Below are 15648 nucleotides of genomic sequence, written 5' to 3' on the forward strand. Positions count from 1 at the left end.
CTAATTGAAAAAAATTAAGTGTAGTATTCCTAACAGAAAAGTGCCCCATCATAAAAGTCAGCTCAGTGAATTTTTTTCAAACTGAGCACACCTATGTGTTCAACACCCATACCAAGCAATAGAACTCCAGAACTCCATTACCAGCATTTCAGGAACTCCTCAATTCTCCAAGGAGTGTATCCCACTTCTTCCAGGACACCACTATTTTCACTTTTAACGATATAGTTTTACCTGCTCTTTGATCTTTATAAAAATAGAATCATACACCATTATAGGGCAATTATACTCCAATAAAGATGTAAAAAAAAAAAAGAATCATGCAGCTTGTAGTCTTTTGCGTTTGGCTTCCAAAGCTTAACATACATCCAAATTCATTCTTATTACGGTATACTATAGTTTTAATTTTGTGGATATGCTGTCATTGTTTATGCATTTTTCTGTTGATGGACATTTGTATGGTTTTCAGCTTTTGGCTATTACAAATAGTGTGGCAATGAACTTTCTAGGAAATTTCTTCTGATGAGATATGCAAGTCAGTTGGGTATATACTTTGGAGTGGAATTACTTGGCTATATTAGATACTGCCAAATGGTTGTATTAATTTTCAAAATGGTTGTATCAGTTTACACTTTTATAGCATTGAATGCAAGTTTAGGTTGGTTTCACATCCTCCTCAACACTTGGTATTTTCCACCTTTTTCATTTTGGTCATTCTGGTGGGTATGTAGTGTTATATACTATTTCAGGTATTGAATAAGTGGGCTTTGAAATTTTGGTTTATTTTATCCACTCCCCCTAAATACAGCTTATGTTTGTACACCCAGGTTTCAAAAAATCTTTTAATATTCTGTGTTTATATTTTACTTGTAATTGTTAAATTAGCCAGCATATTCACTAATTTACCTGCTAATAGTTACTAACCTGCTTCATTTCGTTCACTCAAGCTCCATCAATTTTATGCATGGTTATCTCTGTGTAATGAATTTTGTTGGTGTGAACTTTGTTGACAGTTTCAATTTTTATTTAAAGAGGAAGGTTTAGCTTAATAGTTTGGTGATAGTTTTACCTTTAGCTCTTTAATTACTGTTTTCTCTTTGGTAATTTATTAGACTTGGCTTCTATAACATTATTTACTCTTGGTTCTTCTGTTTCTTTGAACCTTCCTTTAATGTTTATATCTCTCTAGATTGTTTCTTTAGTGTTCTTCTTACCTTATCTGCTCTCCATATTCTTCCCCCCAATTTTCAGATCCAATTTTCCACTTGTTTGCTGGATAACACGCATTGAGCTTTTTGTAGGTACTTTATTTTTTTAATACATTTATTTATTGATTGATTGATTGATGGCTGTGTTGGGTCACTGTTGCTGCGCTTGGGCTTTCCCTAGTTGTGGCGAGCGGGGGCCAGTCCTTGTTGTGGTGCGCAGGCTCCTCCTCCTCCCGTTGCGGAGCACAGGCTCCAGGCGCACAGGCTTCAGTAGTTGTGGCACATGTGCCTAGCTGCTCCTCGGCATGTGGGATCCTCCCAGACCAGGGCTTGAACCTGTGTCCCCTGCATCGGCAGGCAGATTCTTAACCACTGTGCCAGAAGGGAAGCCCTGTAGGTACTTTAAACTTGCGTTTTTCTGTTAAACCAACTCTTCTAGTATTTTTCAGTTTGGTTAACACAGTCACCTTTTACTCAGTCTTCTAAATTAGAAATGCTTTTCTTTCTCATTCTCTCACAAGTAATTGTCAAAAAATTATATTTTATTTTTTAACCTAGGATGCCCCCTTCATACACAGTCATAGACATTGAGAACTATGTCTCTAAAATAGAGACCCTCTGTCCCTCCTTCCTACTCCTGCCTTAATGTAGACCGTATCATGATCTAGACTATTGTTCCAGTTAGTCTTGTGGGGTTTTTTTGTTTGACTCTCCTTTCTTCTTTTTTTCCTTTTTACAGTCCCCCTGATTAAAGAATGCAAACACTGAGTGAAACAAAGAATTTAAATTAAAAATGTATTACCCCAAATTTACAAAACATATAAACAGAATTTCAGTTTTTAATTTAAACAATTAAACTTAAAAATGATGGTCTTTGTAACTTTGTGGTATTTATACTTGTGAAGTTATTAAAGCTCAAAATGGCATTCAGAGTCTTGGGACACCCTCACTAAGGATTTTGTTAAGTATTGACAAATTGCTATTCAGAAATGTAGAGCACGGGGCTTCTCTGGTGGTGCAGTGGTTGAGAGTCTGCCTGCTAATGCAGGGGACGTGGGTTCGAGCCCTGGTCTGGGAGGATCCCACATGCCGCAGAGCGGCTGGGCCTGTGGGCCACAACTACTGAGCCTGTGCGTCTGGAGCCTGTGCTCCGCAACAAGAGAGGCTGCTATAGTGAGAGGCCCACGCACCGCGATAAAGAGTGGCCCCTGCTTGCCCCAACTGGAGAAGGCCCTCGCACAGAAATGAAGACCCAACACAGCCCAAAATAAATAAATTAAAAAAAAAAAAAAAGAAATGTAGAGCACTCATTTCTTTATGTCTCCTTTAACACTGGATATTATAATTTTTTTAAACTAGTGTTTTGACAACTGAAAAATGTATTTTTGTCTTGTTTACTTTGCATTTCTTTGACTCCTGGTTATGATGAATATTTTCCATGTTTTAAAGTATTGGTGATCACTTCTAATGCTACCTTAGTGATATTAGCTACTATTTATCAAGCACTTTGCTGACTCAAAAATAACTGTCTTGAGCGTTTTATTACATTACCTGTCTTAATCCTGTGAACAACCCTATCAAGTGTAGATGCTTATTGTATGTGTGAGGAAACTGATTTTCAAGAAGAGTGACTTGCTCAGCGCCTGGTTAGTAAACTCAGTGTGATCTGTTATCACACTATTACCTCGCAACTTTTTTGTTAGTATAGATGTGGAAGATTAGTATATTTGTATTTATAGGGGGTTGAATTAAATGTATAATTATTCTAGAGCCCAGGTACAGATGGCTGTGATTTTTTTTTTTTTTTTTTTTTTTTTTTTTTTTTTTTGCGGTACACGGGCCTCTCAATGTTGTGGCCTCTCCCGTTGCGGAGCACAGGCTCCGGATGCGCAGGCTCAGCAGCCATGGCTCATGGGCCCAGCTGCTCCGCGGCATCTTCCCGGACCGGGGCACGAACCCGTGTCCCCTGCATCGACAGGCAGACTCTCAACCACTGCGCCACCAGGGAAGCCCAGGATTCTTAAGTATTTCTCAAATTATATTCCACTGCACACTGTTGTGGGAATTTTCATATATCCTGACCACAGAAGTTTGGGCAACACTTGGTTTCCTTAGCAGAGAAACCTTAATAACTTTGAATAATCCTTGGATTTTGGAAATCAGTTTCTGTAGGAGACCTATTCATATCTTGTAGAACAACATCTTGAAGTACATCAGTTTGAGACAAAGCTGATGTGTGGTCCATTCTCTCATTTTGTAAGGGGAGGAAATGGAGATCCATTGTGGTTAAGTGTGTTGCCTGAAAATCACACAGCTGCTAAACAACACAGGATAAGATGCAGTTTTCCTTTGTACCATGCTTCCCCTGATAATGTTATATAATATTTATTTTTCCTGTATTATGTTAAAAGTAGTTTCTTTAGTATTCCCATCTAGTCCAGACATTAGTCTTACACTGAGAAATTCATATACAGTTTTAAAAAATTCTAGATTTATGTACATACAAATAGCCTAGCATGATTACATACCCATAACTGCTGTGTTTAATTATTGAAATGAAAAGAGTACTTTTTTCTGTAGTTAACCTGTCACAAATGTTTGGTTTAGTTTCTGTAGAAAATGTTTCCTGACTGCAATGAGAGAAAGCGGAATACATTGTCCCCTGTGTCGTGGAAATGTGACTAGAAGGGAAAGAGCATGTCCTGAACGGGCCTTAGACCTTGAAAATATCATGAGGAGGTTTTCTGGTAGCTGCAGATGCTGTGCAAAACAGGTAGAGTAAATGTGACATAGTTCTTTGAAAGTCAAGTTTCTACTCTGAAATTTCTGTTTGACTTGTCTTGGTGGGTACTGTTTTGAAGAGAAATTATTTAGGTTGAGAATTGGGTAGAAAAGGCCAGAAAAGCTGTGGCTGTAGATCTTACTAGATTATAAACTTACTGAGAACAGAGACCGAAAGATAGATACAGTCTCTGAATTTGCCGTAATTTTTAGCGTGGCATTTTTTTCAAAATAAACACTCGTTGATTACCTGCTAAATGAACTGAATGAACAGACTGGCATTTAACTCATTGAAGCCCCATTCTGGAACAGATTCAGCCCTTGAATAGTTTTTCTGGTGGTAGTATCATTATTGCAATTTTGCAGGTAGAAATGGGCCAAATGGATTTATGTAGTCAAGGGGGAACTCTCTAGCTGCCCACTGTACTTGGATGTTTATGTATTTATCTAAGAAATCACAAAATACTTGGCAGAAGACTTTGCCTTTTAAGGAACAGGTGTAAAAAATCAGGTATTGGCAAATAACTGGCATTAATTCTCCAGTCTGGATTTTATTCTACCTTTTGGAGAGGGATTGAAATGGTGAGAGGTGGTTAGGCTTTGAGTATATTCGTTTATTATGGATTTATCACAACCACTTTTTCAAACAGCTAATAAAGTCAGTGAGCAAAAAAACCAGTTGCTGTTTCATGCATTCACACAAGACATACCTGCTTTTCCATGTCTTTGAGGGAGGTGTTAACTGACAGGGCAATGAAGTGAAGCTGGAAAATACACTTGAGAGATTTCTGGCTCTGCTCCTCAGAGAGAAACTGAAAAATGTTCCAAGTGTTAACTTGGGAACTTAGTTTTTTAAAGCACTTTCTAACTCTGCCAGGTTGCAGTAGTTAAAGAAATAAAAAGATGCCCAGTGCTATGAGGCAACCTCTTAATACTTTTAATATTATTTTTTGTCTATTAGTGGTATTTTTTTTTCAGGTGTAAAATTATTTGTTAATTTTTATGGTGAGTTTACAGACAGTTGGACTCATCTCCATTGTCTCTGAATCTAATGGAGAGAAACTTACTGCTTATTTTCAGCTCCTACTTAAGAATTAAATCATTTACTTAAAAAAAAAAACAAAGACCTCTTGTTTAAATGGAATATTTTGTTATCTATTTCTGCCTTGTTTTTTTCCTTCTTGTTGGCAATATCTCAAGTCTTATGAGTTCCTTTTTATATTAAAAGTCATATTACATTAAACATTTTTTAAATGTTTTATTATGGTAAAATATATAACGTAAAACGTACCTTTTTTTTTAGTTTTATTTTATTTTTTTATAAGTGAAAGATTGTGGTAAACTTTTTTTATACAATATGTGTCCATTTGGTAAGAAAACATGATATGTATATACATACACACAATCTGTATGAAGCATCAAATGAACAATTAGAGTGCAGTATCATGAATGGTAAGGTAGAAAACGTACCATTTTTAAGTGTACAATACAGTGGTATTAAGTACATTCATAACATTGTACAGCAATCACCACTATCTATTTCCAGAATTTTTTGATCATCCCAAACAGAAACTCTGTACCTGTTAAATTGTAACTTGCCGTTCCCCCACCCCCACCCCGACCCCTCTAGTAACCTGTATTCTACTTTATCTCTGAATTCTGTTCTACCTCATATAAATGGAATCATGTTATATTTGTTCTTTTGAAAGTCACATTACATTTAATCAATAATTTACAGATTAAATTCTATCGCATGAGACATCATTACAAATCTTGTAAGAAGTACCAAGATGAATATGGTGTTTCTTCTGTCATTCCCAACTTTCAGATCTCTCAAGATTCAGTAGGGAACAGGTAAGCAATATTTATTCTTATAGTTTTTAGTTTTATAGTTAAAATGGAAACTTTGCAGAGACTGTATAAAGTGTTTTTGTGTATGTGTGGGTGTTTGTGTTTTTAAAGTAAATTGCCTTTGTCCTCATAAGTTTGTTTGATGCATGTAAAATGACATCTGGGAGATTGACTTTATGCTAGACTTAAGCTTATGTTATGTAAAAATCATTCTAAGAAACTTTACATGTCTGAATAAAAAGTAGATCTGTGAATTGAATGTTTTCTTTTGCAACTGAAATTACTTGAAAGCTAGAGAAAATCCCTTTCAGTAATGTACTTGCAAACTAGAATCCTTTTACTCTCTAAGAATAGAATTGTTTGAAATTTTTATTTTGATAAAATGTCATGTAAAAGTGAGATTTGGTACGATTAAATTTGTAGTTCTATTTTAGTCTCAATTCTTTTAAAGCTAGGTTTTGGCTTGATTTGTATCTTATTGTCTCAGGTTTATGTACATTAAACATTTTTATGAAATGTATTTTATGAATAAGAATGGCCAGAATGCACATGTGTGGTTTAAAAAATAGTGACAAAACAAATACCTAAGCCGGGTCAAAAATTATAACATTTTTCAGGACCTTATTTTTTTAAAAATAAGTTTATTTTATTTATTTATTTATTTTTGGCTGTGTTCGTTGCTGCACGCGGGCTTTCTCTAGTTGCTGTGAGTGGGGGCTGCTCTTTGTTGCAGTGCGTAGGCTTCTCATTGTGGTGGCTCCTTTCATTGTGGAGCACGGGCTCTAGGCACGTGGGCTTCAGTAGTTGCGGCACGCGGGCTCAGTAGTTGTGGCTCACAGGCTCTAGAGCACAGGCTCAGTAGTTGTGGTGCACGGACTTAGTTGCTCTGCGGCCTATGGAATCTTCCCAGACCAGGGATCGAACCCATGTCCCTTGCATCGTCAGGCGGATTCTCAACTACTGTGCCACCAGGGAAGCTCCTTTCAGGACCTTAGAATCTCCTTGTGAGCCCATGCCAATTTGAACCCCATACTGCCAGAGGTAACCACTATCCTCTTTTTTGGATTGTTCATTCTTTTGCTTTTCTTTATAGTATTACCACCCACGCATGTATCTCTAAACAATGAAGTGCTTAATTTTTAAAAACTCAGTAGCAAGCACACACCATTCTGTAAAGAAAGGCAGTATTGGCAGCATTATAGAAGGGCTCCCAGGAGGCGATATCTTAAGCAGAGTCTTTAAGATTTTATTTTAGTAGCATTTCATTTCACATGTTGCTAATTTTCAGTAATTTAACCACTCTTAGAAGCACTTATACTGTAGTAAGGCTTCTTTTCAACTCCTTAGTTGAAACTGTTCAGGTAAAGGTCTTTAGTAATTTTCTTATTTCCTGCTCTTTTAGGTTCTCGTTTTACTTGACTCAGTGTCTTTGGATGAAATTGGTCACTCTTATTTTGTGATTTTTAAAAAAATCCCCTTTGGTTCATCCTTTTTGGTTTTTTTATTTCTGTACTTCTGCTGTATTGAAATTACTCAACAATTTGTTATTAACCCAGTAGATTATTCTTAAGTGCAGGGATGGTGTTTGTCTTGTTCAACAATGTGTCTCTAGTTCTTAGCAAAGTTCCTAGTATATATGATGTGCACAGTCACTGCTTGTTAAATGACTCAGTTTTCTTCTCATGAGACATGCCTTCTTCCCTCTTACCCCCCAGATCTAATTGCTCATAGGTACTATTGATTTCTAATAGCAGTATTCTTATCTGTGCTTTTCTTCTGCCCCTATTGTCACTTCCGTAGCTCAAGTCCCCATCATCTCTCACTTGAACTGTTGTAGTATTCTTTTAGTTGGTGGTCCTCCTGTAATCTGTCCTGTATACGATTGCCAAAGTGATATTTCAGAAGTGCAACTCTGACCTCTTTCTCCTTGTCCTTGTACCTACGCTTCTGTACCTTGTCAGTGACTTCCTGTGGCCCCATAGCTGTGTTTCTCCTGGGTTCCACGGGCCAGTAAGGGCTCTGTGAACTGCTTAAACTGCCAATTTTTTGTGTGTACTATGTGCATTTTTCTGGAGAGAGAATGTCAAGATTCTCAAGGGGTTCCATGATCTAATTCAACAACTAGCTTAATAAGACAAAATCCCTATTCTAAAGCCCTTTCTGATCTGGCACTTACCTTTCCGTTTAGCCTTTGTCTTTCTTGGCTACCCATATTGCATAATATGCCTTAGCCATGTTGAATTATTCCCACTGTATCCTGGCCATCCTTGAGAAGCAATATAACTTAGTCATTAAACATGAAGACTTGGAGCCAGACTGCTGGGTACGAGGCTCTGTCATTTACTAATTGTATGACTTTGGCAAGAAACTGTACCTCAGTTTTCTCATCTGTTTAAAAGGTAGTGGTGATACTATTAAACACCTCATTGGTGGGAGTCAATAAGTAGGTTAATAGAAGTAAAACATATTGAATAGCACCTTACTTGGTGAATGTTTGGGGGTTTTTGTTTGCTTTGTTGGTTTTGTTTTGTTTTTTTTCCTGCTGTGCAGCGCATCTTGCGGAATCTTAGTTGCCTGACCAGGGACTGAACCCGTGCCCTCGGCAGTGAAAGCACAGAGTCCTAACCGCTGGACTGCCAGGGAATTTCCTAAATGTTAGTTTTTAATTATCATCATCATCACCATCACTCCCTCACCTCCATACTTTCCCCACCATTCTAACCCACACTTTGCCAGCCAGTGGACTTTTTCTTCTCTTTGAAGACTTAGACCAAGTGTTAGATACTCTGAAGTCTTTCCTGTTTACTTGTCTGTTTTTTTTAATCTAGTAGAATGGGCTTCCTAGTCTTATTCATGTTTATATCCTATGCAAAATTCTAGTTGCAATGGAAAAATTCAGTTTGTATATGAATTTCTAGTAAGGAAATTGTTGAAGGAAGGAAAAGATTTTTTAAAAAATGGTAGGAAATATAAGAAGCCAGAATGTATAGTCAGGGTCCTGGGAGGAAACAGATAATTATATTCAAATTAGATAATTTGAGGGGAATTTAGTGAAGGACTATTCTTTAATTTTTTATTTTTGTGTGTGAAGGGACTATTTGTAAGGAGTAGAGTATTGGGTGCACTATGTAAGCAGGGTATAGGAAGTCACAAGGAATAGTCATGTACTCTGGGTCTACTGAAAGCAGGGGAGGGGAGAAAGTAGACACCAGAATTGGAGAAAGAAAGCTATGTGGAGAGGGCAGTTGGAGAGGGATGCAACCAGTCAAGGCAGTTTTGCTGGGAAGGAGTCTGGAAAATAGGTATCCTAACCTTCCTCTTGTTCTTCCTCCAAATCTCCTGCTGGGCTGAACCCATTTGGGAAGCAGAGAAGGGAACCTGTTAATGCAGGTTAGTTTCTCAGTACAAAGAGCATGGTGAAAAATGGAGAAGAGAAGATCTAGAGGGGCAAAAAATATACCCAGCACATAGGATTTCAGTTATTAGCTGAACATATTGTAATACTCTGTACACTGTGCTTCACAGCTTCCAAGTAGTACAAAGAGGAAAACATCCACTATGTTATTAATAGTGTCTATGATATCGTAGACATTCACAGAAAGATAGACAAGATGAAAAGGCAGAGGGCTATGTACCAATGAAGGAACAAGATAAAACCCCAGAAAAACAACTAAATGGAGATAGGCAACCTTCCAGAAAAAGAATTCAGAATAATGAGAGTGAAGATGATCCAGGACCTCGGATAAACAATGGAGGCAAAGATCGAGAAGATGAAAGAAATGTTTAACAAAGATCTAAAAGAATTAAAGAACAAACAGAGATGAACAGTACAATAACTGAAATGAAAAATACACTAGAAGGAATCAACAGCAGAATAACTGCGGCAAAAGAACAGGTAAGTGACCTGGAGGACAGAATGGTGGAATTCACTGCTGCAGAACAGAATAAAGAAAAAAGAATGAAAAGAAATGAAGACATCCTAAGAGACCTCTGGGACAACATTATACGCAACAACATTCGCATGATAGGGGTCCCAGAGGGAGAAGAGAGAGAGAAAGGACCTGAGAAAATGTTTGAAGAGATTATAGTCAAAAACTTCCCTAACATGGGAAAGGAAATAGCCACCCAAGACCAGGAATCGCAGAGAGTCCTATACAGGATAAACCCAAGAAGAAACATGCCAAGACACATAGTAATCAAATTGGCAAAAATTAAAGACAAAGAAAAATTATTGAAAGCAGTAAGGGAAAAAGGACAAATAACGTACAAGGGAACTCCCATAAGGTTAACAGCTGATTTCTCAGCAGAAACTGTACAAGCCAGAAGGGAGTGGCATGATATACTTAAAGTGATGAAAGGGAAGAACCTACAACCAAGAGTACTCTACCCAGCAAGGATCTCATTCGGATTCGATGGAGAAATCAAAAGCTCTAAGACAAGCAAAAGCTAAGAGAATTCAGCACCACCAAACCAGCTCTACAACAAATGCTAAAGGAACTTCTGTAAGTGGGAAACACAAGAGAAGAAAAGGACCTACAAAAACAAACCCAAAGCAATTAAGAAAAATGGTAATAGGAACATACATATCAATAATTACCTTAAACGTGAATGGATTAAATGCTCCAACCAAAAGACACAGGCTTGCTGAATGGATACAAAAACAAGACCCATATATATGCTGTCTTCAAGAGACCCACTTCAGACCTAGGGACACATACAGACTGAGAGTGAGGGGATGGAAAAAGATATTCCATGCAAATGGAAATCAAAAGAAAGCTGGAGTAGCAATACTCATATCAGATAAAATAGACTTTAAAATAAAGAATGTTACAAGAGACAAGGAAGGACACTACATAATGATCAAGGGATCAATCCAAGAAGAAGGTATAACAATTATATATGCACCCAACATAGGAGCACCTCGATACATAAGGGAACTGCTAACAGCTCTAAAAGAGGAAATCGACAGTAAGACAATAATAGTGGGGGACTTTAACACCTCACTTACACCAATGGACAGATCATCCAAACAGAAAATTAATAAGGAAACACAAGCTTTAAAGGACACAATTGACCAGATAGATTTAATTGATATTTATAGGACATTCCATACAAAAATAGCAGATTACACTTCTCAAGTGCTCACGGAACATTCTGCAGGATAGATCACATCTTGGGTCACAAATCAAGCCTCAGTAAATTTAAGAAGATTGAAATCATATCAAGCATCTTTTCCGACAACAACGCCATGAGATTAGAAATCAATTACAGGGAAAAAACGTAAAAAACACAAACACATGGAGGCTAAACAATACGTTACTAAATAACCAAGTGATCACTAAAGAAATGAAAGAGGAAATCAAAAAATACCTAGAGACAAATGACAGTGAAAAGACGATGATCCAAAACCTATGGGATGCAGCAAAAGCAGTTCTAAGAGGGTAGTTTATAGCTATACAAGCCTACCTCAAGAAACAAGAAACATCTCAAATAAATAATCTAACCTTACACCTAAAGGAACTAGAGAAAGAAGAACAAAGCAAACCCAAAGTTAGCAGAAGGAAAGAAATCATAAAGATCAGATCAGAAATGAATGAAATAGAAACAAAACAGTAGCAAAGATCAATAAAACTAAAAGCTGGTTCTTTGAGAAGATAAACAAAATTGATAAGCCATTAGCCAGACTCATCAAGAAAAAGAGGGAGAGGACTCAATAAAATTAGAAATGAAAGAGGAGAAGTTACAACAGACATCGCAGAAATACAAAGCATCCTATGAGACTACTACAAGCAACTCTATGCCAATAAAATGGACAACCTGGAAGAAATGGACAAATTCTTTGAGAGGTATAACCTTCCAAGACTGAACCAGAATGAAATAGAAAATATGAACAGACCAATCACAAGTAACGAAATTGAAACTGTGATTAAAAATCTTCCAACAAACAAAAGGCCAGGACCAGATGGCTTCACAGGTGAATTCTATCAAACATTTAGAGAAGAGCTAACACGCATCCTTCTCATGCTCTTCCAAAAAATTACAGAGGAAGGAACACTCCCAAACTCATTGTATGAGACCACCATCACCCTGATACCAAAACCAGACAAAGATACTACAAAGAAAATTACAGACCGACATCACTGATATCACAGAAACTGAGACACAGATGTAGAGAACAAATGTATCGACACTAAGGGCTGAAAGCGGCAGGGGGGTGGGGGTGGGGGTGTGATGAATTGGGTGATTGGGATTGATACGTGTACACTGATGTGTATAAAATGGATGACTAATAAGAACCTGCTGTATAAAAAATAAATAAAAAATAAAGGTTTCATAAAAAAAATAAGTCTATGATATTGTAAACCAAATAGTTCTTAATGAGAAAGACAGCTTTTCCTGATAATAAAAGAGATTATACTGAAGTGCTTTGCCCATAGGTCCTCAAAAGAAGAAACTAACATAGTTTAAAAAATATTCAAAATAAACCCTTAGATCATTTAATCAATTCAGCATACATTTATTGTACTTCTGAACTACTGGGCACACTACATGTTATTGAATATGCAGGGATGGATAAAACAGACATAATTTGCCTTTCCATCTGTGTAAGCAGTATAACTTCCAGTCGAGTCATCCAAAATAAACCAACACACGTTTCAGTCAGATCAGTCAGGGTAAAACTATTTACCATAAAGTAATAAATGTTGGTGAATGTTTAACAAAATTATTGCATTCGTATGGGGTAGTTTCTTATAATAATTATGTAGCAGTGCTAGTTATTTTACTAACACCATTTCTAGTTCATAACATAAAATTCTGTTTTTAACATGTAGGACTGTATCTTTCTGTTTTCTTTAGCTACTAGAAAGGAGAGAGGGAGGATGCATGTAATCATTAGATACCAGCACACATTTCTATTTTATCTTCCTTGGAAATTATTTGGTCTGTTTGCAGGTTTTTCCAACTAATCTTAACTCTTTGTAAACATTAATAACTGGGTGTCAGTAAACCTATAACAGTTTAGTCCAAATACAACACTTCACAAAGACTGAAAGAATGAAATTTGCAAACGGTTTTATGTTTATAACAGATTTCTCTCCAAGGTGTTGAACATTTTCAGTAGCTAAGCAACTATTAAGGAATCTGGTACAAGTATGAGATAAAATTTCCTTTTCCTTATTTATAGGCATTCATGATATATTCTGGATAATAATTCTTTATTACATGCAATACAAATATATTTACATTTTTTCCAAAGAATTAAAAAAATTTTTTTTGCTGTTTTCTGAAACGTGTAAGCATAGAACTGGAGATTTTTCTTCGCCTTTTAAAGACTGGAAATGAGGTACTCTAGTATTTTGAAAACTGCCTTAGGTAATGCCACAATTTAATTTAGCATAAAATGGCATAGTCATGCATAGGTTTTTTGGGTTTTTTTCTCACCCCTCTTTTTATCATGATAAGAATATTTTACATGAGGTCTACTCTCTTAACAGATTTTTAAGTGTACAGTATAGTATTGTTATATACAGTATAGGCACAGTGTTGTACAGCAGATCTCTAGAACTTACCTTGCATAACTGAAATTTGTACATGTTGATTAGAAACTCTCATTTCCCCGTCCTGTAGCTCCTGTTAGCCACCATTCTATTCTTGGCTTCTTTGAGTTTGAGTATTTTAGATACCTCATATAAGTGGAATCATGCATGTGACTGGCTTGTTTAACTTAGCATAATGGCCTCAAGGTTTATTTATGTTGTCACAGTTGCAGAACTTTCTTTTCTTTTAAAATTGAATAATATTCCGTTGCATGTATATGCCGCATTTTCTTTATCCATTCATATCTTTTTTTCTTTATCCATTCACAAGATTGTTTCTATATCTTGGCTATTGTGAATAGAACTGCAGTGAACTTGGGAGTGCTGTTTCTTCAAGATTCTGATTCCAGTTCTTTTTGATAAATACCCTGAAGTGGGATTGCTGGATCATATGGTAGTTCTACTTTTTATTTTTTTGAGGAACTTCACTGTAACTGTTTTCCATAGCAGCTGCACCATTTTGCATTCTCACCAACAGTGTACAAAGGTTCCAGTTTCTCCACATCCTCACCAACACTTGTTGTCTTTTGTTTTTTTGACAATAGCTATCATAACAGCTATGAGGTGATATTTCATTGTGGTTTTGATTTGTATTTCCCTTATGATTAGTGGCATTGAGAATCTTCATATACGTGTTGGCCATTTGTATGTCATCTTTGGAGAAATCTCTATTCGTATTTTTAGCCCATTCTGTAATTGGGTCATTAGTTTCTTTGCTGTTGAGTTGTAGGAGTTCCTTATGTATTTTGGAGATTAACCCTCTGTCAGATACGTGGTTTCGAGATACTTTCTCCCATTACATATGTTGCCTTTCACTCTGTTGTTTCCTTTGCTATGCAGAAGCTTTTTAGTTTAATGCAGTCCCACTTGTCTGTTTTGGCTTTCATTGCCTGATTGCAAATATTTTTGATCAGTCTTTGGCTAGTCTTATTGTGTCTTTTGACATACGTAAGTATTATATTTATACTTTTATATATATTATATTTATTTTCTTTATGTTTTTTGCTTTTTGTGTCATGCTTGAGAAATCCTTTCCCACATCATAAAGTTATAGAAGATATTTTCTTCTTTAACATTTTAAAGCTGTGCTTTTCACATTTATTTTGGATGTATAACATGAGGTAGGAAAAATTTTCCCCAAGTGATAACCATTTGTCCCAGTACCATTCATTGAGGAGTCCATTCTTTCCCCACTGATTTATAGTGCCATTTTGGTCCTACACATCTCTATTCTGTTCTGTTGCTTCGTTTATTCCTCTAATACCATGCTATCTTAATTACTGTGGCTTTAACAATAGGTCTTAATATCATGTAGGGAAAGTTCTCCCTCTTGTTTTACCTAGAAAATTGTTTCTGTTATTCTTGGTCCTTTGCTATTCCATATGAATTTTAGGATCAGACTTGAGTTTTCTAAAAATTCCTGTAGAGATTTTGATCGGAAGCATTATAAAGGTTGAATTTATTGAAATCATAGATTAATTTGGAGAGAATTGACATCATATGATACTCATTTTTCCCACCCAATTTCCCACCTGTTTATCTCTTCCATTAAAAAAAAAAATTCAGTAAAAGAAGTCCATTTAGAGCACACATAAATATGTTCTAGTATATCTTTTCCTGGTAAAACCTTACAGTTTTTTTTTTGTTTTTTTTTTCGGTACGTGGGCCTCACACTGTTGTGGCCTCTCCCGTTGCGGAGCACAGGCTCCGGACGTGCAGGCCCAGCGGCCATGGTTCACGGGCCCAGCTGCTCCGCGGCATGTGGGATCTTCCCGGACCGGGGCACGAACCCGTGTCCCCTGCATCTGCAGGCAGACTCTCAACCACTGCACCACCAGGGAAGCCCCTAAAACCTTACAGTTTTTGTTGCTGTACAAATGGATCTTTTTTCCTGTTTTATAATCTAAGTGGTTATTACTAGTGAGTAGGAATATTAAGGATTTTTATGTTAATCTTTCATTTAGCAGCTTTGCTGATTTATTAGTTCTAATAGTTCTAAATAATTTACCTGTAGATTCTTTTGGATTTATTATGTAGAAAATTATTTGGTTTGTCAATGCAGTTTTTCTCTCTTACTGCTTCATTTTGTACTTGATTTATTGCATTAACTAGGGCCTCTATCCAGTATTAAATAGAAGGCACCTGTTTTTCCTTGATTTTAGTGGGAATGCATCTAAAATTTTATTATTATGGATGGTGTTCACTACAGTTTT

General features: G+C 36.5%; 1 protein-coding gene across 2 annotated transcripts in view; it reads left to right on the top strand.

Moving 5' to 3' along the window:
* RNF138 (ring finger protein 138) overlaps window positions 1-15648 on the top strand; it is a 44355-nt gene that overhangs the window by 16543 nt on the left and 12164 nt on the right. For both annotated transcript variants that reach the window (XM_033837652.2, XM_073790640.1), the window contains 2 exons: window positions 3813-3978; window positions 5725-5840. In XM_033837652.2, the coding sequence (XP_033693543.2) occupies window positions 3813-3978; window positions 5725-5840 (282 nt within the window). The remainder of the gene's footprint in view (window positions 1-3812; window positions 3979-5724; window positions 5841-15648) is intronic.

This window comes from Tursiops truncatus, chromosome 13 (assembly GCF_011762595.2).
Source record: "Tursiops truncatus isolate mTurTru1 chromosome 13, mTurTru1.mat.Y, whole genome shotgun sequence".
In the NCBI taxonomy this organism is placed as follows: Eukaryota; Metazoa; Chordata; class Mammalia; order Artiodactyla; family Delphinidae; genus Tursiops; species Tursiops truncatus.